The sequence below is a fragment of the Pygocentrus nattereri genome, chromosome 12 (assembly GCF_015220715.1).
Source record: "Pygocentrus nattereri isolate fPygNat1 chromosome 12, fPygNat1.pri, whole genome shotgun sequence".
Taxonomy (NCBI): Eukaryota; Metazoa; Chordata; class Actinopteri; order Characiformes; family Serrasalmidae; genus Pygocentrus; species Pygocentrus nattereri.
This window is the reverse complement of record NC_051222.1, coordinates 33633266-33655558: the sequence shown is the minus strand read 5'-3', so window position 1 is coordinate 33655558 and position 22293 is coordinate 33633266. Positions and strand designations below refer to the sequence as shown.

The following is a 22293-nucleotide window of genomic DNA, read 5'->3' as shown; positions in this document are numbered from 1 at the left end:
TAATCCCAGTGTTACTGAGCTCTGCTAAAGCCTGAGTAGACTGATAAATCAGTGTGATCAGTTATTAAACTCAGTGTTACTGAGCTCTGCTAAAGCCTGAGTAGACTGATAAATCAGTGTGATCAGTTATTAAACTCAGTGTTACTGAGCTCTGCTAAAGCCTGAGTAGACTGATAAATCAATGTGATCAGTTATTAATCTCAGCGTTACTGAGCTCTGCTAAAGCCTGAGTAGACTGATAAATCAATGTGATCAGTTATTAATCTCAGCGTTACTGAGCTCTGCTAAAGCCTGAGTAGACTGATAAATCAATGTGATGATCGGTTATTAATCTCAGTGTTACTGAGCTCTGCTAAAGCCTGAGTAGACTGATAAATCAATGTGATGATCGGTTATTAATCTCAGTGTTACTGAGCTCTGCTAAAGCCTGAGTGGACTGATAAATCAATGTGATCGGTTATTAATCTCAGTGTTACTGAGCTCTGCTAAAGCTTTAGATTAATAAATCAATGTGATCAGTTATTAATCTCTGTGTTGCTGAGTTGTAAAAAGCACAAATCTTGATTTGAATTGAAACGCGAATGATTCAAATGTACTCTGTCGCTGTTGAAACAAAACATCCAAGGTGGAAAATTTACAAGAGACAGAAAAAACGTAAATAATTTACATAAATATAACACGATTTTTGGGCCAGTTAATTTGGCCATTTCTATTGGTCCACAAAAACTTTGTGTTTTTAATTCTAATGTAATTATTCATTTTTATTTTTTTACTAACTTATTAAATAGTAATAGATTTGTTAATAGTAAAATTTGTTATAAATTTATAGACCATTTATAGATTTTCCAGGTTGCCCTCTTTTAGATCAACTATGTTATATCCCAGTTCATCAGGATCCCTGTAACAGTCAGCGTAGAAAGCCACTGACAGCCCCACCCACTTTTTACCACACTGTTGTGTAAGTAGGAATAAACTTAGGCAACTTCAAACTTCCAACAAAAGAGGTAGTTTTTAAAATTATGTATAATTCATATATTATTGTGGAATAAATTGAACCCTTAAGGCCCCTGATAACTGTGATATTTTATCAAGGTAATACATATGTGAGAGAGGTTTTTCGTTGACCCTCAGGACAGAGTGAGGTTGATTTCAGGCAACACTTGAAAACATCACATTTAGCGTGACTCACAGCTTATCAAATCATCTTCTCTTCTGAAAGTGTTGTAAAAGGCAGTTAGGCATGACATGAGTCCACAGTTTCAGCTTCTGTTTTTGTGGTGTGCCAGCTGCGTACAGCCCTATTGTGAATACATGTCTTTAAAGTCCAGTTCTAGATCTACAGTCTACAGTAGTGGACATCAGAACTATGAAAAAAATGTAAAAGTTCTAAGGCAGTGAATAAACAGAAGTGTGAAATCCAAAATAGCTTTTGTTTTAGATTTTTTAGTAGACCCGCCCCTCAACTCTTAGGCCTCTCCACTCTCAGGCCCTTGAACTCGCAGATTCATTCCTTATCATGAACCTCTCAGGCCCCGCCACTGTCAAAGCCCCACAAATCTCAGGCACTGACCCTTTCAGGCCCCTCCACTCATAGCAATATTTATTTATGAAATCTAGTACTTTGTCATTTTCTTATGTCTCGCTGAATAGATGTTATCAATGATGCAGTTTTCTGGCATAAATAAAACTAATCTTGCATGTTTTACATATCTACCCAGATAGCATTACGACATGTGTCGTCACAAAAATAGACTTATTTACAAAAATGTAAATAAAGTTCAAATACCAGGATTGGCAGAAAAAAAAGACAGATTATTTTATTCAAATCAAATCAAATTTATTTGTATAGCGCTTTTTACAACAGATGTTGTCACAAAGAAGCTCCACAGAATTTTTATTAAAAATTAAGTTTTCCCAACAGACAAGTGTTAATCTTGCGTTGGCCCAGGCTGCAATTGACTATCCAACAAATGCTGACAACTTTCATATCTTTCTCTGGGTAAGGATGGGTCATCACCTGACTCCTCTTTGCCCATCCTAAGCATTTTGTCTCTTTTGATTTTTACACCATTATCTCTTTTTGCTGCTTTTTACAGCCTTTATGAAGTTTGTCCTTACTATTAATACATTCCCGTCACCACCAATGAAAAAGTAGCCAATGAGATTTTTGGGTATGGTTTGATGCTACTGGACTTTCTGTAGGAAGATCTCAATTTGTGGCAGTGCCTCTTCATGGTGTGAGAGTTTGAATGGACTCCGGCCTGCCAGCTACTGTAAGGAGTGATTTCAATTTCTCAAAATTGAAATCACTCCTCACAGTAGCTCTGGTTTTAGCTGCACCCAAATTAGATCAGTCTATTAAGTTTCACATTGACGTACACAGTTTCACAAGTACACAGATCACGTACTTGATTTAAAGTACTAAAGTATTTACCTCCAAATGTACTTAAGTATAAAGTAAAAGTACTAAAAGAGTAATTCTGGCTCTGATGTCCTGTTATCATTTTTATAACCAGACTGGCTTCATGAACTCATTTCAGGTGAAAGTCCTCCAGCGTCTCTCTTGGTAAACCAGTCTTTTAATAGAACGTCATTAATTAGTGATGCTGACGTCTATTAAAATGATCAGAAGCACAAAACACTGAAGGTAAACAGTTTCCATCAGGGAGAACCGAGTGGCTCTGAAATCACTTTTACACATAAGCAAAGTTTCAGTTTCAGATTTATTTACAACTTAGTTCCAAGTTTAAGTTGAATAAAAACTGGCTTTAAACTCAGGATCACAGATGAGCTCCTTTACTATGTTGATCTGTAGGCGTCTGTTCATAAACATAAACCAGCCCAAACTCATTTACTATAAAATGAAATGGTGTTTGTAGAAATTCAGAAAAAAGCCGCGTCAGTCTCGACTGCATATGTGGACATATTTCTATATTGTGCTCTATTTACACAAAGTTAGGTTAGTTCATCATTTATGTTGAACAGACTCTCCCAAAGTTTTACGCTGCTGCGCTGACGTTGAACCGCGTGCTGCACTGGGTCGGTATGACCAACAGGTCAAAACCAGCTCTAAACAAAGTGACCGCTGGGCCCTGATTGGTGCTCTGGCTTTGCGCTTCTTTCGTTTTGACATGTTACGTTTTTATACACAGAAACCACGACAGATTTCTCAAAATGTAGGAGGAAAAAGTCGGATATTAGACTCTGAAATGTAGTGGAGTGAAAGTACCACTGCGTCTGAACAGGGGTTGATAATCCTGCAGGCTTCAACTCTAAGAAATTCAACTCTTTCTCTCTCTTTCTCATACTTTCCTCCCATATCTCATATTTTCCTACCTTGTACCAAGGTTTGAGGGGATATGGGTTTGGAGAGGGGGGACTAGATCTGGCACTATTGCAGACAGTGTACCAAATTTGCAGTGCTGCATTCAGACAGTGGATGTGGCCTAGCATGATCTGAAGTGGCAGAACATTTATTTTTGCTGTTTTTGGTTTTGGATGGTTTCTGGATTTTGGCGGGTCTCACTTTTTAGAGGTGGTGTGTGTGTAGCCTTCTTGTCAGCCAGAGAGATGCAGGGGGTGGGGCTGGGAGTCCCATCAAGGTAGTAGTTGCCCCTGAGGTTTGGTGTCGGTGGCACTCCTTTTCGTATCTCTTTTGCTACCTGGTGTAGTGAAGGCTCTTTTTCTTGTTTTTTGATTTCTGGGGGGCCTTGGGGGGTGGGAGGTTCTGTTGGGATTATGGTTTAGTTTGGGATTTAGTTTCGGTCCCTGTTTTGACCAAACTGAGGTGACCTCGTGGTGATGGGTCCTGTGAGCTTCCTTTTTCCCTCTTTTGAGCTTTCAATATAGATTAGTTTTGGGAATGTTACTTCACTGTATGCTTGCTTTTCATTTGTCATAGTGTTGAGCCAATTATGACAGCATTCAATGCTACCTCAATCATTTTTAGCCCACACTACTGGGCCATTCTACTCTATCTACAGACATCATTTTTTCAAATCTAAATGAAATAAATATAATCCTTTTGGCCTAAAATGAACAGCAAAGCTTTTAGTAAGTTTCAGACAATACATTTATTTATTGAACAACGAGATAATAAGAAAACAACATTTTAAAAGGAATGTTTCAGAAATGCAAAATCAGCCACATATATGTACCCTCATTAAAAACACCAGTTGACTAAAAGGCAGCTAACTTTACCACTGATAGTAGACAGCTTTTGCCTGATTGGATTAAGTATTAAAAACAAAACATTTGGCAGAACAACAATGAAGAAGCTGAATTGTCAGAATTGTCCAGAGTGTGGTCTTCTCTGTGTGTCTCTTTATGTAAGTGAAAAGTAATCAAGGAGAGAGAGAGAGAGAGAGAGAGAGAGAGAGAGAGCGAGAGGACAAATATTGATGCATTTGAACTTTGGCATTGGTGAGGACTTTTGAGAGCACCTCAGATAGCAAAGAAAACAAACAAATGGATTGTTGAACAAATCAAGCCTCAGCTTTCACTTGAAGCCCAGATAACCAAACTACCGCTCTTATTTTGGACATTATGAGAAGAACCAGTTTATTAGACAGACTGTTATGTTTGGGAAAGTTGAAGGTAGGAATGAAGAGGACAGTCAGCAACAGGATGAATAGAGACCATCAAATGAATCATTAACAAGCCATTCAGAAACCCAATGAGAAGATTTAAAGACAACACAAATCAATTATTTAATATCAACATATTTTAAGATTGTAAATTAAACACATCCCTTGGATCAGTTTCCAAATCTATTTTTAAGTTTGCACATAACCAAGATGACAGCAAGAGGTGGAGGTAGGGAGGTGGGGGATGTGCTGTCCTGTAGGCGGACCCTCAGAAGAGAGGGGTGTGTTAGATCTGTTGTACTAAAGCTGTAGTTCTGCTCAGTAACAAGCATTTATTCAGACACTGGCAGGATCAGACTGGCAGGATGGGGCAGGTGGACCTGCTGTGGATCACTGCTGCTCTTCTGTCTTCACCACTGCTCACACTGTGTGACCCACTGTGAGTATATCACACACACTTTGACACTGTAAACATTAGAAGAAGTAAAATTAGCCATCAAAAAAACAAAAAGATATTATGGTTATTAGGATTCGAATGGGCTATTGTATGGGCTAATGATAACACAATGTACATGAGGACATGCAAAAGGACATACACATAAAAAGAAAAGAGCTAAATGCTGATCTGGGATACGTTTATGTTTTACATGCCTGATAAAAAGAAAAACATGGGCTGGTAAGACCCCATCAGTGGTGTAACCAGAACATTTCTTGTAAGGACTGAAACTCAGTAATCTTTTCTGGGTTTGTTCCTGAATGAGCCCAAAATGAATGGGTTCCTATGGAGCTTTTGAGCAAAACTGTAGTTGGTAAGGCTCCCGAGTGGCGCAACCATCTAAGCGTTTACCCTGTCGTCAGGAGACCGCGAGTCCGATCCCTGGGGATGCTACAGCCATCCGTAGTCGGCAGTCCAAGAAAGCACAACTGGCCTCGCTCTCTCCGGGTGGGAAGGATGGCCTCCCCTTCTCCTCCCATCACTCAGCGAGATGCTAGTCAGTGCAGATGTCTGTTAGCTGTTGTAACAGATCCGGCGGTCAGCGCTTTCCTCCGAGCACGTTCGGCTGTCCAGTGACGTTGCGTGAGCGGCTGTTCAAAAAGACGCGGTGGCTGGTTTCACAGGTCTCGGAGGAAGCCTGTGTTAGCCTTCACCCTCCTAGAGTTGATAGTATCACGAGTTTGGGGGACTCCTAACTAGCAGGTGGAAATGACTACATTGGGGAGAAAATTGGGTAAAATAAATAAATAAACAAATAGTTTGTAAATGCTTATGTTTATGCATAAAATTCATTGTTAAAGTACATCAGAACACATAGAATTCATTACAAAACTCTTTATGTTTGTTAGCAACATTCTGTCCGCCCCAAACATGCTGAGGGTGGGCAGCTCAGAGAACGTGTTCGTGGAGACCCAGGATTACGCTGAAGGAACGCTCAATGTACGGGTTGCTGTAAAGAATTATCCACAGAAAACTGTCGAGCTGGAATCTAAATCGGTGGTCCTCGACGCTGGAAACAATTACCAGGCACTTGTAGCCATAAAGGTCAGTGCTGTTTGACTGTAGACCAAAAAACGTATGGTGTTGATTTGAAGTCTCCAGTTATTTTGTAGTGTGGAAATGAACAGATCCTAAACTGAACCCTGATCTGCTTTACAAACATCCACTCTTCCTTCCAATGATGAGGATCACATGAATTCACAGTATTCCAAATCCTGTGCAGAAGTCCAGATTCAGCGAGATGGAAATTGACACTGTGTTATCAATACATTGTGAACTATAGAGATAATTAATTATTGAAATCAACAACATTTGCTACTAATGATTGTGACTATTAAAAAGTCTTCATATGTTTTTTGCACTGAAGCTACTAGGATAATGCAGGTTAAAGGTAATGGAGCATTATATGTCTTGTCAACTAGCATCTTAACTGCATGCCTACATCATCTCACTCTTGGCCTTTGTACAGTTGTTCAACAGTATCTAATAGACTTGTTTATGTGGTTTCTGACAATGGATGACATACAATTGTTCATAAACATGGTCAAAAGTGTTAGAAATTTGGCAGGAAGACTCAGGAGACATACAGCAAATCTGTCATAAGTCTAACAAGAAATATTTTGGGAGGACCTTATTTACATTGAGAACTGTACTGGAGGAAGATAAGATAGGATGCCTTTATTGTCATTGCACAGTATACAATGAAATTGAGCAGCAAGCCAACGGCACTTTCTATGCACAGAATAATTAAACATAAGACTGAAATATATAAAGTACATTTTTAAGAAAAATAGTATAAAAATCTTAAATATAAAGAAAAAGGACTATAAAATTATATATTCTAAACAGTCAATAGACAATAGACGGGTGAGGTAGCAGTTAGTTATTGCACATTCCTGGATCGCTTATAGCGTTATATAATATTGCACAAATTAAGAATTATTGCACAGAAAGAATATAGATTATAGATCACACACTCGAGAACTAATCGTGCAGTGAATAATAAATAGGACAGAGGTGGAGTGGAACAGTGTCCAGTGTCCTATGAAGTCAGTGCCAGTAAAGAGCAGTAGTGGTGATCAGTTCAGTTTCTATAGAAAGTCCTTGTCAATGTTTGGAAGTGTTCAGTTCCCGTAAGGCTCTGGGGTAAAAACTGTCTTTAAGACGGTTTGTCCGGGATGAGATAGATAGAAGGAGGAGGTAGTTCTCTACCTAGTTCTCTGGTTCAAGGAGGATATGAATAGGGCAGAGATAAGTGTGGGGGGCGTGATTGTTATCAACTTAAGGTTGTGAGACAAAAGGACATTTCAGTACAATGGGGACAAGGTGAAAGTTTATCACTTCTTTCCAAGGAATGGGTGATGCTTATCACTTTTCTGCAAAAAAAAAAAATTGCTTAAACTCTACAACAAATATGGTTAAGACCCTAAGATGATAACATGTAAGGGAAAGTAACATGTGTTGAGACAATAATATTGGAAAGATTCCCGTTAGATTTGACTCACAAAACTGTATTATGACTACAGGCACATAAGTGTACAACGAGGAGTTGATGGCAGAAACTGTCACTCTTCCTAGTACTCAGTCAGACACTCATACCATCAAGGACTCCATTTCCCAGAATCCCCCTGTCAGTCATGAGACTTCTTCAACCAATCACAAACCACAAAGCAGATCACAGTCACCTGCATTCTAATCACCACCACCTGTTGAACTCTGTATGTATTGGTCTGTTAGGTTCATGTCTTTGTGAAGTGTTGCCCTTGCGTAGTCGGTGCGTACCAAGCGGTTTGTTTTTTTCTGATTGCTGTTCCGTGTTTGACCTCGCTTGTTTTTTCCCCGTTGATGATTCTCCAGTTTTGGCTTTGTTGTTGTTTTCGTGTATGTGTTTTTTTGACAATAATTTTGCCTACTTCCATGTATTGTGTCTTGCTGTTCTGATTATTGACCTGGTCTGGTGCTGACCCTGTTAATCTCCATTTGAATAAATCTTGCGGGTTCATTTTTATCCACGTATCTGATCTGCAAGCCCAGCATTACAGGAACAAACAATTAAAATGGCTTTAATTGTGCAGAATAGGACAATATCTGTCTCCATAACATTATGTCAGAAACGTCCAAGAAGTTCATGTAGCAACTCTGATACTTGGATACTTAGTCATGCAAATTGTGTAAGTCAGTGAGGATCCTTGAGATATCTTCCCTAGGATTTATCGGTGCAGCATTCAAGGACTTCTACTGAGCAAATCCAGAATTGCGGAACCATCATTCTGTGAGAAGCTAAAGCTAGGCTGGTGCATCTCAGAGCAGAAGATGTCTTTTGTCAGTTGGCCTATTGGTCTTAAAAAAGGACCTGATCTGGGGATTTTATGACACCATAGGACAGATTTAGGGATTCTAGGGTGTGAGACCACAGTTTGTTGACAGGTTAAACTAGGAATACAGCCACCACTTTGGTCTGCCAGCTGTCAAATCAGGATTGATCAAGAGGGGCATTCTTAAAAAACAGGATAGGGGTTGGATAATTGAATGCAATCATGATCTTCCCCTTCCTCGTCAGCATCTGTCAAACCAAAAATTAAACTAGAAACATCACAATAAGACATTAAAAGGCTTGTTTGGATCACAAAGGCCAAGAGCAGGTTCAGATCTCAAGGCTGATTTGAACCGTACCTAAGCAGTAGTTGTATGCAACAGGGTCATGTTGCCTAATGTTACCTTTGAGCAGATCGCAAAGTGGTTGTGAAATTGCAGCATAAGACTCGATCAATGGTCTACAGTAGTTGCATAGGCCTGAGAAAGCTTGCAGTTTGTGCACTGTGGTTGGCAATGACATTGCACTAATTGCAGAGCTTCTGGCAGACAAAAATCCTTGTGTGACCCATTGTCCGAAATATTGCACACCAGGACAGCACAATTGAGCTTTGTCACGACTGGCTTTGTTTCCCTTGATAGTCAAGAAATCAAGAAGCGCTTTCATATCTTCGTCATGTGTTTCATCATTCTCACTACTCAATAAACAATCAGTTTTGAGGATTTTTTCTTTCAAATACATGGATTAAAAGTAAGAATATTAGCATCATGCATGCATGATAGTCACGACATACTGGGGTAAATATGTAGAAATTGCATAAACAAGTCTATTAGAGACTTTACCTAACAACTCTTTCCTGGCAAGTGTGTGATGATTTAGGCTTGCAGTATGGATGAGGCTAATTTAATGCCAACATATTACCTTCCATTCTTCCAAGCTACTGTATATTAGCCTGATAGCTCCAGGACAAAAAATAAATAAACAATTAAAATTTTAAATAAAATGACAACATAAAATAAAATGGCCCAATCCACTCCAATTCAGTTTGACATGAAAGTAAAATATGTAAATTTCAGTTCTCACAAAACAGTCATTAAAATGATTGAGTTCCATAAATGAGCAGGTCATTTTTCTGTGGTTCAGATTCCTGAAAACAAAGACATCTTCAGTGATGACCCCTTAGAGAAGGAGTACGTGTACCTGCAGGCCCATTTTCCCTCTGGTGTGCTGGAGAAGGTGGTCTTGGTCTCCTTCCAGTCAGGCTACATATTCATCCAGACAGACAAGAGCATCTACACACCCAGCAGTACAGGTACAACACTCTGAACTCAGCAATGAAATGGCACCTCAAGTATGACAACGCTCAGAAATACTGATGCACATGAAATGAAATTGCACCAATACTGAACATGCATATGGAGCAATGGAACAAGACAAAAACAAACAAGCAATGCTGCTTCATTAATCAACACTGCTTTCATAGAGCTGCATATAATTCTACTCATTCTTGGCTGGTGAAAATCAGAGGTTGTCATTATATGATTAGCTTTAGGTTTGGAGTTTAAATTGAACCTTTTTACCTTTATAAAGAAAACTGACCTGTATTCACCTATTCCATTCTTCTCCAGTTAAATACAGAGTCTTCGCAATGACTCCTGATCTGCAGCCGCTTGACTTCAGTGCAGTCTCTGTTGAAATTATAGTAAGTACTCAAATCTAACTCTTTGAAAAAAATCTGTAAGGGATTTGACCCCTTATGGTAGTCTAATAATCGACAATTATTGTTGTGGAGAGCTTGTTATGGATGATCGAATGCAAGAAACACTGAATAGAAGACAGGCCAGCCTCTCTCATGTAGATATCCTACAACTCATAATGATTAGCTTGTTCTGATCCATAGTTGGATATACAGTGTATCCAGATAGGATTCACAGCGCTTCACTTTGTACACATTTTGTTATGTTACAGTCTTATTCCAAAATGGATTAAATAAACATTTCCCTCAAAATTCTACGCACAATAACAATATTTACAAATTTATATATATATTTTAAAAAATCACATGTACATAAGTATTCATAGCCTTTGCTATGACACTCAAAATTGAGGTCAGGTGCATCCTGTTTCCACTGATCATCCTTCAGTTGTTTTGACAACTTGACTGGAGTCCACCTGTGGTAAATCCAGTTGATTGGACATGATTTGGAAAGGCACACACCTGTCTACATATGGTCCCATAGTTGACAGTACATGTCAGAGCACAAACCAAGCCATGAAGTCCAAGGAATTGTCTGTAGACCTCCCAGACAGGATTGTATCGAGGTACAGATCTGGGGAAGGGCATAGAAACATTTCTGCAGCATTGAAGGTCCCAATGAACACAGTGTCCTTCATTATCCAGAAATGGAAGAAGTTTGGAACCACCAGGAGTCTTCTTAGAGCTGGCCACCCAGCCAATCTGAGTGATCAGGGTAGAAGGGCCTTAGTCAGGGAGGTGACCAAGAACCCAAGGGTCACTCTGACAAAGCTTCAGCATTGCTCTGTGGAGAAAGGAGAACCTTCCAGAAGGACAACCATTACTGCAGCACTCCACCAATCAGGCCTGTATGGTAGAGTGGCCAGACGGAAGCCACTCCTCAGTAAAAGGCATGAGACAGTCCGCTTGGGGTTTTCCAAAAGGCACCTGAAGGACTCTCAGACCATGAGAAACAAAATTCTCTGGTCTGATGAAACAAAGATTGAACTCTTTGGCCTGAATGCCAAGCATCATGTCTGGAGGAAACTTCAACAAAGTATTGAGCAAAGGCTGTGAATACTTCTGTACATGAGTTTATAAACTTGTAAAACATTCAAACAAACTTTTTTCACTTTGTCATTATGGGGTATTGTGTGTAGAATTTTGAGGTAAAAATGAATTTAATCCGTTTTGGAATAAAGCTGTAACACAACGAAATGTGGAAGAAGTGAAGCGCTGTGAATACTTTCCAGATGCAATGTATTAAAAGCTCTAGATGCAACATAAAATGCCAGTGGTTATGGTTTGAACCACATTTTGAAGTCTGAAAAAGCCTGGCAGACTGGTTAGCCTGGATCGTGTGTAACAGGAGTGGCACGGCTGTCAAGAATCAACAGAATGAGACACAAGAGAGCAGTGGTCTATCTACGTGAAGAGATTTGAGCATTTTGTGGAAGCTAATGACATCACTGGGGAAAAGCAAGTAGTTGTTTTTTTTTTGAGAGTCATGGGGGCTACAATATATGGGCCACTGCCTCAATAGTCCAGAAAAACAGAACACTTAGCACTCTGCCAACTGCATTCCTTGTCCAAGTCATCCTTATGTTGCTTCAATTTAGAAGTTACCCATGAACATGGACAGACGTTTATTGCATATCCACACACATACTTTATCTAAGCCACTTGTCCTCTTGGGTTGGGGGGCTGCTAGAGCCTATCCCAGTGGTCATTGGGCAGAAGGCAGGAAGCACCGTGGCCAAGTCGCCAGTACCTCAATGAACCTGTTTGTAAACCAGGAGTGGTCCAGAGATGTGATTACTAGTCTTGTTGAAAACGGTCATATAGGGTTTACTTTAAGTGTACACTGGTGTGGTCAGTTGTGTGCCTGAAGGTTGTCTGTCTTGGGTGCAGACTCAATTATTCGGGACAAATGTGAAAACAATATTTATGTTTAATGTGGTTTTTGCAAATGGGATTTCATATATTATAAATAATAATTCTAAGTTTATTTTTCAAGAATCCTCAAGGAATCATAGTTGAAAAGGACACATTCTTCTCTAAAAAAGGGACTCTGACTTGGAAGTATGATATCCCTGAAATTGTCAGGTTAGTCCACAGCAGTAGCACATTTCAGTAGTATGTGTACTACACTGATAATAAAAGAAATGGCCACATTTTTTTAAATATCTGTGGGTCCTGATGTAGACATTATGTCTGGGGGACTTGGGGACTACAAATGGCATTGTTCTGACTTGAAATCTTGTTATTCTCTCAAGCCCTGGTATATGGACTATAGCAGCACGATACAAGAGTACCCCTCAGAAGAACTTCACTGCTGAGTTTGAAGTGAAAGAATATGGTGAGATTCATATATTCAGATAACAAAAACCTGCCTGATGTCTCTCCACACATAAAGCGATTTAACGTCTTGTTTTCCAGTGCTGCCAACATATGAGGTCACGTTAAATCCGTCAAGGTCTTTCTTCTACATTGATGATGATCGCTTTCAAGTGGACATCATTGCCAAGTAAGAGGAATATGACTTCAACTATAACCTTTCAGTAGTAGTATATTTTAGAAGTTTCCTGAAAAATGGCGGCTTGAGGAACAGTAATTTTGCTGAAGAATAGAGGAATAAGTGACAATTCATGACCAGAAGACCGCATAAGAATATAATGTCAGCAGTGTGAACTTTGTGAAGGTATCTGTTCGGGAACAAAGTGGAAGGAAGTGCATTTGTGGTGTTTGGTGTGATGCAAGGTGACAGCAGGACCAGCCTGCCAGCCTCTTTAAGAAGAGTGGAGGTAAGCTCTTAATATCATCAGAAGATACATCACAAATCCACTTTTAACAAATTTGAGTGCCTTTGTTTCCTCAACTTGCTGAATGCCTTTTCTTTCATACAACCGTTTTAAAGTAACCGTTTTCTTTCAAGTAGTATTATGTTTATTTTGTAGATCAGGGATGGAGAAGGACGTGCAACACTGACTAAAGAGATGATCCAGAAGACTTTTGTAGACATCAAACAGCTGGTTGGAAGCTCCTTGTACATATCAGTCAGTGTTTTAACAAATGTTGGTAAGAGTCAATCATCTGGGTTTATGAGCAAATGTGTGCATGTCAATTGTCATTTACTCATTGTATTCTGCAAAGTTGTTTTCACATTTCATTGATATTTTAAATGTTAGCTATTTTTATCAAATAAGGTCATTACTGTAATAGTTTTTATTCACAATTTTAAATGTTTGTCTTTCAGGTAGTGAAATGGTGGAAGCTCAGAGGAGGGGCATCCCGATTGTGTCATCACCTTATACCATCGACTTCAAAAGAACACCCAAATTCTTCAAACCTGGAATGCCCTTTGATGTCACGGTATAAAACATACACTATATTGTATTCACTCGTCTGTCTTCACACGCATATGAACTTGAATGAGATCCCATTCTTAATCCTTCTGGTTTAATATGATGTCGTCCCACCCTTGGCAGCTATAACATCTTCAACTTTTCTGGGAAGGCTTTCTACAAGGGTTAGGAGTGTGTTTATGGGAATTTTTGACCGTTCTTCCAGAAGCGCATTTGTGAGGTCAGACACTGATGTTGGACGAGAAGGCCTGGCTCAGAGTCTCCGCTCTGATTCATTCCAAAGGTGTTCTATCAGGTTGAGGTCAGGACTCTGTGCAGGCCAGTCAAGTTCTTCCACACCAAACTGGCTCATCCACGTCTTTATGGACCTGCTTTGTGCACTGGTGTGCAGTCATGTTGGAACAGGAAGGGGACGTCCCCAAATCCGTGTCCAAAATCTCTCGGTGCTGAAGCTTTAAGAGTTACTTTCACTGGAGCTATGGGTCTGAGCCCAACTCCTGAAAAACAACCCCCCACCATAATCCCCCCTCTACAAAACTTTACACTTGGCACAGTGCAGTCAGACAATTTCTGTTCTGGCAACTGCCAAACCCAGACTCGTCCATCAGATTGCCAGACGGAGAAGCGAGATTCATCAATCCAGAGAACACGTCTCCACTGCTCTAGAGTCCAGTGGCGGCGCTTTAAACCACTGCACTCCACGCTTTGCATTGCGCTTGGTGATGTAAGGCTTGCATGCAGCTGCTCGGCCATGGAAACCCATTCCATGAAGCTCTCTACTCTGTTCTTGAACTGATCTGAAGGCCACATGAAGTTTGGAGGTCTGTAGAGATTGACTCTGCAGAAAGTTGGTGACCTCTATGCACTATACGCCTCAGCATCCGCTGACCCCGCTCTGTCATTTAACGTGGCTGACCACTTCGTGGCTGAGTTGCTGTCGTTCCCAATCGCTTCCACTTTGTTATAATCCCACTGACAGTTGACTGTGGAATATTTAGTAGTGAGGAAATTTCACAACTGGACTTGCTGCACAGGTGGCGTCCGATCACGGTACCACGCTGGACTTCACTGAGCTCCTGAGAGCGACCCATTCTTTCACTAATGTCTGTAGAAGCAGTCTGCAGGCCTAGGGGCTCGGCTTTATACACCTGTGGCCATGGAAGTGATTGGAACACCTGAATTCAATGATTTGGATATTTGGAAATATATACACACACATTCTAATTTATTAGAAAACTTACAAGCCTTGAAAGATTGTTATCGAAGTTGTTGCAAATAAACTAGACATGCACCAGATTTAAGACAAGATGTCTTCACACGGAGATGATCACAGGTAACCGGTTGGAGAAAGCAGGAGTGGGACAACAAATGTATAGATGGTTATCACCATCAACTGGCCCTAGGAGTTATAGAATTGACCACAATCCAACACCAGTCAAAAGCCACCTTACTGGAAACATCTTCCTTTTACTTCCACTAAAGTGGCACCTTTTTATATGCTTGCTTTCAGTCTGTAAAGCCATAATGTTTTCTGATCCAGAGGTTACTTACATTTAATAATTAGCTTAATTTGAAACATAAATCTTATCAGGGTTTGTGATTTGAACAGGTTTATGTGGCGAATCCAGACCAGACACCTGCTGAAAACGTTGATGTTATAGTCAACCCTGGAGGTGGGCAGGGTCGAACCAAGGCCAACGGCATAGCAAAGGTCACAGTCAACACCCAGACAGGAGCCAAGAGTCTACAAATTAATGTGAGCCCCGTACTTTTTCTGAACCTGATTAGAAAATGTTACATCAACAGCCTGAGACCCTTAAAATGGGTTTTCTAAATCACTGAAAGATGGGAACAAATTTCTGTTCATTCAATTGGAACTCCACAGAAATAAGCACCATTAACGCAAATATATACAAGAGATAAATAACATCATTTATTGCCAATAATGTTTGTTTATCAGCATAATTAATAATGTCATTTAGTTGTTGCAGCCCGAGTTTATTTTTCCTTGAAGCACAACAATGTGAAAAACATGGACGTTACCTACCTTTTAATTAGGCAAGGAAATTGCAGTCAAATATCATGTTCAAATTTGTAAGTCGTCATTATTATTTGACAAATATTAGGAAAAAATATTGAAAAGTTCTTAATTGGACTATACACTACGTAATGCTGAATGCATAAAGTAGATAAAGCATAATATCCAAAACAAAAGGTGACTCTACTTCCATTTTTTTACTATAGTGACTCCAGGACTGGACCACAAATTGCTCAGCTTGAAATTTACACAGAGAAATGCAGTCAGTGTAAAGTCTGTAAAATAAACAGACAAATAATTAATTTTTTTAATCTGGTGAGAGTTTTATTCCAGAAATATGTATTAGTATTCCATTAATATGTAGTACTTTGTACTAGCAGTGCTTCTCTGCTAGAGTCATAGCTTATAGATCAGGGGTGAGGAACACCAGTCCTAGAAGACTGGTTATTTTCCAACTGAAACACACCTGATTCAACTCATTACTTAATTATCCGGTTTAGTCGATGTGTAAGAGCAGAAATTTCGGCTCCCCAGGTGGGATGGTTGCAGGGGTCGTCCTCCTTTGGACTAAAATGCAATGTGCAGGCTCCACAGTGCCCTCTGGTGGAGCACAGAGTAAAGACATCTCACAGTTCTTGAATATAAGAACAACAGAACAGCTAAATTGACATCAAAACTCTTCATTTACTTTTCATGATGAGTCTAATGTTTGAAAAATCTGACTCTTCTTTTAACCGCAATGTTGTTATTGTCTCACAGGTGACAACCAATGACCCAGCCATATCAAACAACAGACAGGACGAAAAGCAAATGACTGCTGAAGCCTACGCTACTAAAGGAGGCTCCATCAATTACCTTCACATTGGCATTGGCGCTGAAGAACTGAAAGTTGGTGATAATATGAAAATTAATCTGAACTTTATCAAGAGCTCTGGTGTCCAAAATCAAGATTTCACTTACCTGGTTGGTACTCTTCCAGAACACAAACGTACATACACACAAATGAATTTTTACTGATTTCTTAGTGGAAATTAAGAATCACTTGTCATTAATAATATAATCAGTTAAACAGAGACCAACTAATACAACCTTTAAATAATCCAACAAACCTGGTAAATCATATTAAATATGCTGTATTAATTTGTAGTCATTTTCATCAAAACATCCACCATGAGATTTGACAAACATTATGCAGTTTAGAAGCATTATGGATATTACTTTTGCCATAAGCATTCCAGATACAGCATTCCTGATTCTGTATAGTTTGCAGAGTCATCTGTAGTTCCAATGAACATTTTGGACACATCTAAAATTAATGTTTTTTTTGTTTTTTTTTCCTCTCAGATCCTTAGTAAAGGACAGATTATCCAAGCAAAGAGGTTTAAGAGGCAAGGGCAAACTCTGGTCACTCTGTCTCATCTGGTCACCAAGGACATGCTTCCTTCGTTCCGTGTGGTGGCGTATTACCATGTGGGAGAGTCTGAGGTGGTGGCTGACTCTGTCTGGGTTGATGTAAAGGACACATGTATGGGAACGGTGCGTTCTCACTGAAAGCTCAGTCTGATAAGTTACAAAGTTGTGGTCATGTTCTTCTTTTGTTCAGCAAATAATTACAGAGTTATCTGAGTCTTATAGTCAGAAAAAAGCAATCAGAGATCATAGTGGATTTCGGTTATAGTGGGTTATAGTTATAGTTTCTCACTTCTCTCTGCTTCTGGGCCAAATCCTGACTAATGACATCCCATTTTTGCCTGCTTAGAGTTTATCACAATTTCTGTGTTTCTGTTTGTCTGCCTGCTTTATAAGGATTGTCCACAGGTTCTCAAAGGGATTGAGATCAGGGGAATATCCTGGCCATGGACCCAAAAGTTCAATGCTTTGTTCGCCGATCTATGTAGTTATTACTTTTGCCTTGTGCCATGGTGCTCCATCATACTGGAAAAAGGATCGATCGTTCATCACCAAATTGCTCCTCAATTGTTCAGAGAAGTTGCTCTTGCTTTACTGTTGGCATGACACAGGACCAATGGTAGCGCTCACCTTTTCCTTCCAGACTGTCATTTTTCCAGCTGTCCCAAACAGTCTGAAGGGGGCTTCATCAGAGAAAATAACTCCACCCCAGTTCTCTGAAGTCCAATCCCTGTACGTCCTGCAGAATGCCAGTCTGTCCTTGATGTTTTTCTTAGAGAGAAGAGGCTTCTTTGCTGCTTTCTTGACACCAGGCCATCCTCCAAAAGCCTTTGCCTCACTGTGCATGCAGATGCACTCATACATGCCTGCTGTCATTCCTGAGCAAGCTTTGCACTGGTGGTGACCCGAGGAGTGGTCCGAGCACTTGCTGGACTTTCTTGGGTGCCCTGAAGCCTTCTTCACAGCAATTGAACCTCTCCTGGACGTTCTTGCTGATCCGATAAATGGTTGATTTAGTTGCGATCTTACATGTGAAGCCCGTTCGATGCGAAGCACCTTTGAGGTAACCATGCTTAACAGAAGAAAACAATGATTTCAAGCACCATCCCTCTTTAAAACAACTGGTCTGCTCTTCTAAAACAATCAGCATGACAAAGTGATATTAGCTGCCTTGTCCTCAATAAAACCTAAGCTAACAAGAAGACCACTGAAATTGTGTTAGCGGGTCATTTTGTAACAGGACTGAAATGCAGTGGATTTTTTTTTTTTTTTGATTAAGTTAATTATCATGGCAAGGAACTACTTTTTACTACAAATTCATCTAATCAGTCTTCTTTACAGTCTCGAGTTAATGAAAACTGTCAACATAAAAACTGAAGAACTTTGTGAAAACCAAAATTTGTGTCAGTCTCAAAACTTTTGGCCTTGACTGTATATTTAGGTCAAGCTAGTATGAATATTCTGGCAGTACCAGGTGGACGATGTAATGATTGAAACATTTCTTACTATATATATATATTATTTTAGATTTGTTTCACTGCTACATCAGAATACTGAGGAACCAGTCACTCATCTAGAGTTCTAACAGCAGAACAGCAAAACCTGCACTGGGGTGTCTGGATCTGTAGGTTGCTACATAATGTAATGGTGAAAAAGGGAGCGTGTGGTGGAAGAACTAGCAAGGATTCCTGACTTGTTTGGAGGCACGCAGGCAGGAACACACTCCATGCGGGGTAGAAGACGTATTTAATGACAGGTCACCATCACTGTCCAGAGAGTATAGATACAGCAGACCGGAGGCTGTGCTACAACAGCTCACCATCTTGCACAGAGGGCTACACCTCCTTTGTGTATGTGCAGTAGTATAATACATGTAGGCAATCGCTACAATAAGCTAGAAGTTTACAGATTCAAACAAAATTATTTGTTCCAAACTTTGAACACTTAGAGCATTTCACTGGTTCTGAGTGGCTGGCTAAACTGGTTTAACTCTTGTTTTTAGTCACTTGAATACACTCAGTCTTAGCATTCAAGGACACTCAGTAACGCTTTTTAAAGCTTCAAAAAATTTAAGCTACAATAAGGAAATTGTGCATGAAACTGTTTTTTTTTCTGTGCTGCTGCCACTCAAGACTAAACACAGGAATAGGTTTAATGTTGAGCCAGACCTCCATTTGCAACTTTATGCTCCTTAGCCTGACATTCAACACTTGGTAGCTGGCAAACAATGTCAGCCATCTCATTAGCTTAGTCAGAAAGATTATTAGAGAGATAAAATTATTATTTAGTACATATTTTGTCATTTGATTGTAAGCTAAATTTGATAGTCTACATTAATTTTTGTGTTATATTTACTTAGGGGGGGCAGTCGTGGGCTGGAGGTTAGGGAACTGGCCCTGTGACCGGAAGGTTGCCGGTTCAATCCCCAGAGCCGACAGTTCATGACTGAGGTGTCCTTGAGCAAGACACCTAACCCCCAACTGCTCCCTGGGTGCCGTGGATAGGGCTGCCTAAGTGTGCTCACTGCCCCCTAGTGTGTGTGTTCACTAGAGTGTATGTGGTGTTTCACTTCACAGATGGGTTAAATGGAGGTGGAATTTCCTTTCACTTAACTTAACTTAGATCTTCTTGTGGGCCCAGTAAGGTTTTGTGGTAGTTTGTTATGGGTCAGGAGTTGCAAACATTTGGGAACACCTAGTTTAGCACCAGATGGTTTAAAAATAAATAAATAAACAAATTATGGATCTTGTTCAGGCTCTTGGCTCTTGAAAAGCAGGAATCTGAGGAGCATGGTTCCTGGCTGACTTGCCAATTGTTAGACTAATATGCTCAGTGAGGTTTCTGAGTTTAAGGAAAAATGCTTTGTATATGAATGTCATCTCACAGAAATGTTAATAGGTTGACAGGTTGAAAAACACCAGAAAAAAGGAAACACAAAGAGAACAAGACATTCTGAGTGAAATGTGGCACACAGAATAACTGTACAGGATATTAGAAGGTTTAACCACTTTCCCACAACTTCTTTATAATAATGAAAATGGAGTGTTTCAAATGTCAGGAGGAGTTGAATGTCCAGGAACCTCCCCACTTGAAATTTTATAAAGAGAACCTACCTAAATATCTTCATAGTATTACTGAAGTAGTGTTACAGGGCAATTCCTCAGAACCCCTGAAAGCTGTGTTCTAGAAGGAACCTTTACCTGGATGTGTCATCTTCAGACTGAAGAATTAAACGTATGGATCTGTTCTCCACTCTAGTTGCGACTGGATGTAAAGGATCCGAGGAGATCATATGATCCTGGGGAGAAATTTAGTCTTAAAATTACTGGAGATCCTGGTGCCAAGGTTGGTCTTGTCGCTGTGGACAAGGGTGTCTTTGTCCTCAACAAGAACAGACTCACACAGGAGAAGGTAAGTGGTTACCAGCAGAACTGATAATCATCATTAATAACTTGTAGTTTTATGGCATGTTTTGTAATCCAGGTATCTAAATATGTGTTTACATTTCAAACTATAGATCTGGGACATCATTGAGAAGCATGACACTGGTTGTACAGCTGGCAGTGGTAAAGACAGTTTGGGGGTTTTCTATGATGCTGGTCTGCTGTTTGTGTCAGACAAAGCGGGAAGCACCAGCTCTAGAACAAGTACAGTAGATACTTATATAACCATTATTGTTATGTAGGTGCAAAATTCAATGAAAATCGTGAAAAAAGCGGTGATCTATTCTGAAAATATACTGAAACAGCATCTATTTGAGTGTGAACTTTACAGAGATTGAGGTTTAAATTTCAAGAGTTCAAGTAAAAATAATAGACATTTTGTCCTGTATAGCAATTGCCTGCCCTACTCCACCAAAGAGAAAACGGAGAGCTGAAGCTCTTCTCCAGATCATCCAAACACTGAGTAAGAATCTTGATTTGATGAACTAATATTTTACCTTTGAAGACATGGATTTACATTCTGATTGCTGTCACATTTTATGAAATTTGCCTGTGTCACAGAACTTCTTCAATCTTAGTTTTGTCCTTGCGCAGAACTGATATCTTTACCTTTTTTCCTCCAGCTGGAAAATACACTGGTTATCTAAAGAAATGTTGCACAGATGGACTGAAGCCGAACAAGCTGGGCTACACGTGTGAACGGAGAGCTACATTCATCACTGATGATGCAGAATGTGTGCAAGCCTTCCTGACCTGCTGCAAGGAGAGACAGACTCGAAAGCTGATGATCGTGGAGGAGGAAATGGTGTTGGCTCGCAGTATGAACCCACTTTGCTCTCTGTCCTTGTTTGAGTTCTTGAGATCTTAAAAGAGGCTTGAAACATTGAATGCCTGTTCACTAAACATAAACAGGCATTATCAACGAATTTCCGTTTATTTAAATCAGTCAATCATAGAATAAAGCTGAATAAGTCATTTCCATTCATCTTTTTGACCTTGCAAAGCTCCTTTCCTTCATTTGCTTGTTACGTTGCTCATCCACATGTGCTTGTACTTGCTCACATAGGTGAAGAAGACGAAATAGAAGAAGATGATTTTGATATAATTACATCCCGTACACAGTTCCCCGAGACCTGGCTCTGGGAAGACATGGTGTTGCCAAGCTGCCAAGCTGGCCAATGGTAAATGTAGACTACATTTTTTCATACTACTGTATTTAGGCTTTAACTGAACACAGCCCAACCAATGGTAAATGGTAGACAATGAGAAATGCAATTTATTTATATTTTAAGTGATGCTTTTCACTCTTCTTCCAGTGCCTCAACAACCCTCAACAAGGACAATCTCTTTCTGAAAGACTCCATCACTACCTGGCAGATCCTGGCCATCAGCCTGTCTCAGACCCATGGTCAGTGTCTAGTCTCACACTGTTCTCACTTTTGATCTTCTGAAAAAATGAAACTCTTGTTGAAGTAAAAACATGCAAATGGTGCTAGTACATCAACTCTTATGTTGCAGCAGATTTGATGACTTCCACAAGGTCTGTTGTGCTATGGCAAACATGAATCAGACTTGCAGTGGTTGTTATTGTTCAATATTATGTTTCTCTTTCAATCTTTTTCTCTCTCCAGGTATCTGTGTGGCTGATCCTTATGAAATGGTTGTTAAAAAGGATTTCTTTCTGGACCTGAAGTTGCCCTACTCAGCAGTGCGCAATGAGCAATTAGAAATCAAGGCCATTCTGCACAACTTCTCTAATAATAAATATAAGGTACATTTTTTAAGCTTTCTTAAGAGTGGAAGCATAAGTGTTGACATGTGGTGGTACACATTTATCTAGGCACAACCTTCTATGAATTATTCATAAACCTCAAAACAGTGTACAGGTTGTGGACAGTTGTGGACAA

At 39.8% G+C, this 22293-nt stretch overlaps 1 protein-coding gene across 1 annotated transcript in view; it reads left to right on the top strand.

Annotated features, from left to right (window-relative positions):
• Positions 1–4926: 4926 nt before the first annotated feature.
• The window catches only part of LOC108411294 (complement C3-like), a 42732-nt gene continuing 25365 nt past the window's right edge, over positions 4927–22293 (top strand). Inside the window, exons 1-20 of the mRNA XM_017682787.2 lie at positions 4927–5025; positions 5931–6126; positions 9539–9707; positions 10024–10097; positions 12148–12236; positions 12407–12489; positions 12570–12657; positions 12832–12934; positions 13088–13208; positions 13387–13502; positions 15105–15251; positions 16293–16496; positions 16878–17069; positions 20202–20354; positions 20461–20590; positions 20778–20849; positions 21010–21204; positions 21453–21567; positions 21703–21794; positions 22018–22157. Coding sequence (XP_017538276.1) covers positions 4952–5025; positions 5931–6126; positions 9539–9707; positions 10024–10097; positions 12148–12236; positions 12407–12489; positions 12570–12657; positions 12832–12934; positions 13088–13208; positions 13387–13502; positions 15105–15251; positions 16293–16496; positions 16878–17069; positions 20202–20354; positions 20461–20590; positions 20778–20849; positions 21010–21204; positions 21453–21567; positions 21703–21794; positions 22018–22157 — 2553 coding nt within the window. The 5' untranslated portion in view covers positions 4927–4951. The remainder of the gene's footprint in view (positions 5026–5930; positions 6127–9538; positions 9708–10023; positions 10098–12147; positions 12237–12406; positions 12490–12569; positions 12658–12831; positions 12935–13087; positions 13209–13386; positions 13503–15104; positions 15252–16292; positions 16497–16877; positions 17070–20201; positions 20355–20460; positions 20591–20777; positions 20850–21009; positions 21205–21452; positions 21568–21702; positions 21795–22017; positions 22158–22293) is intronic.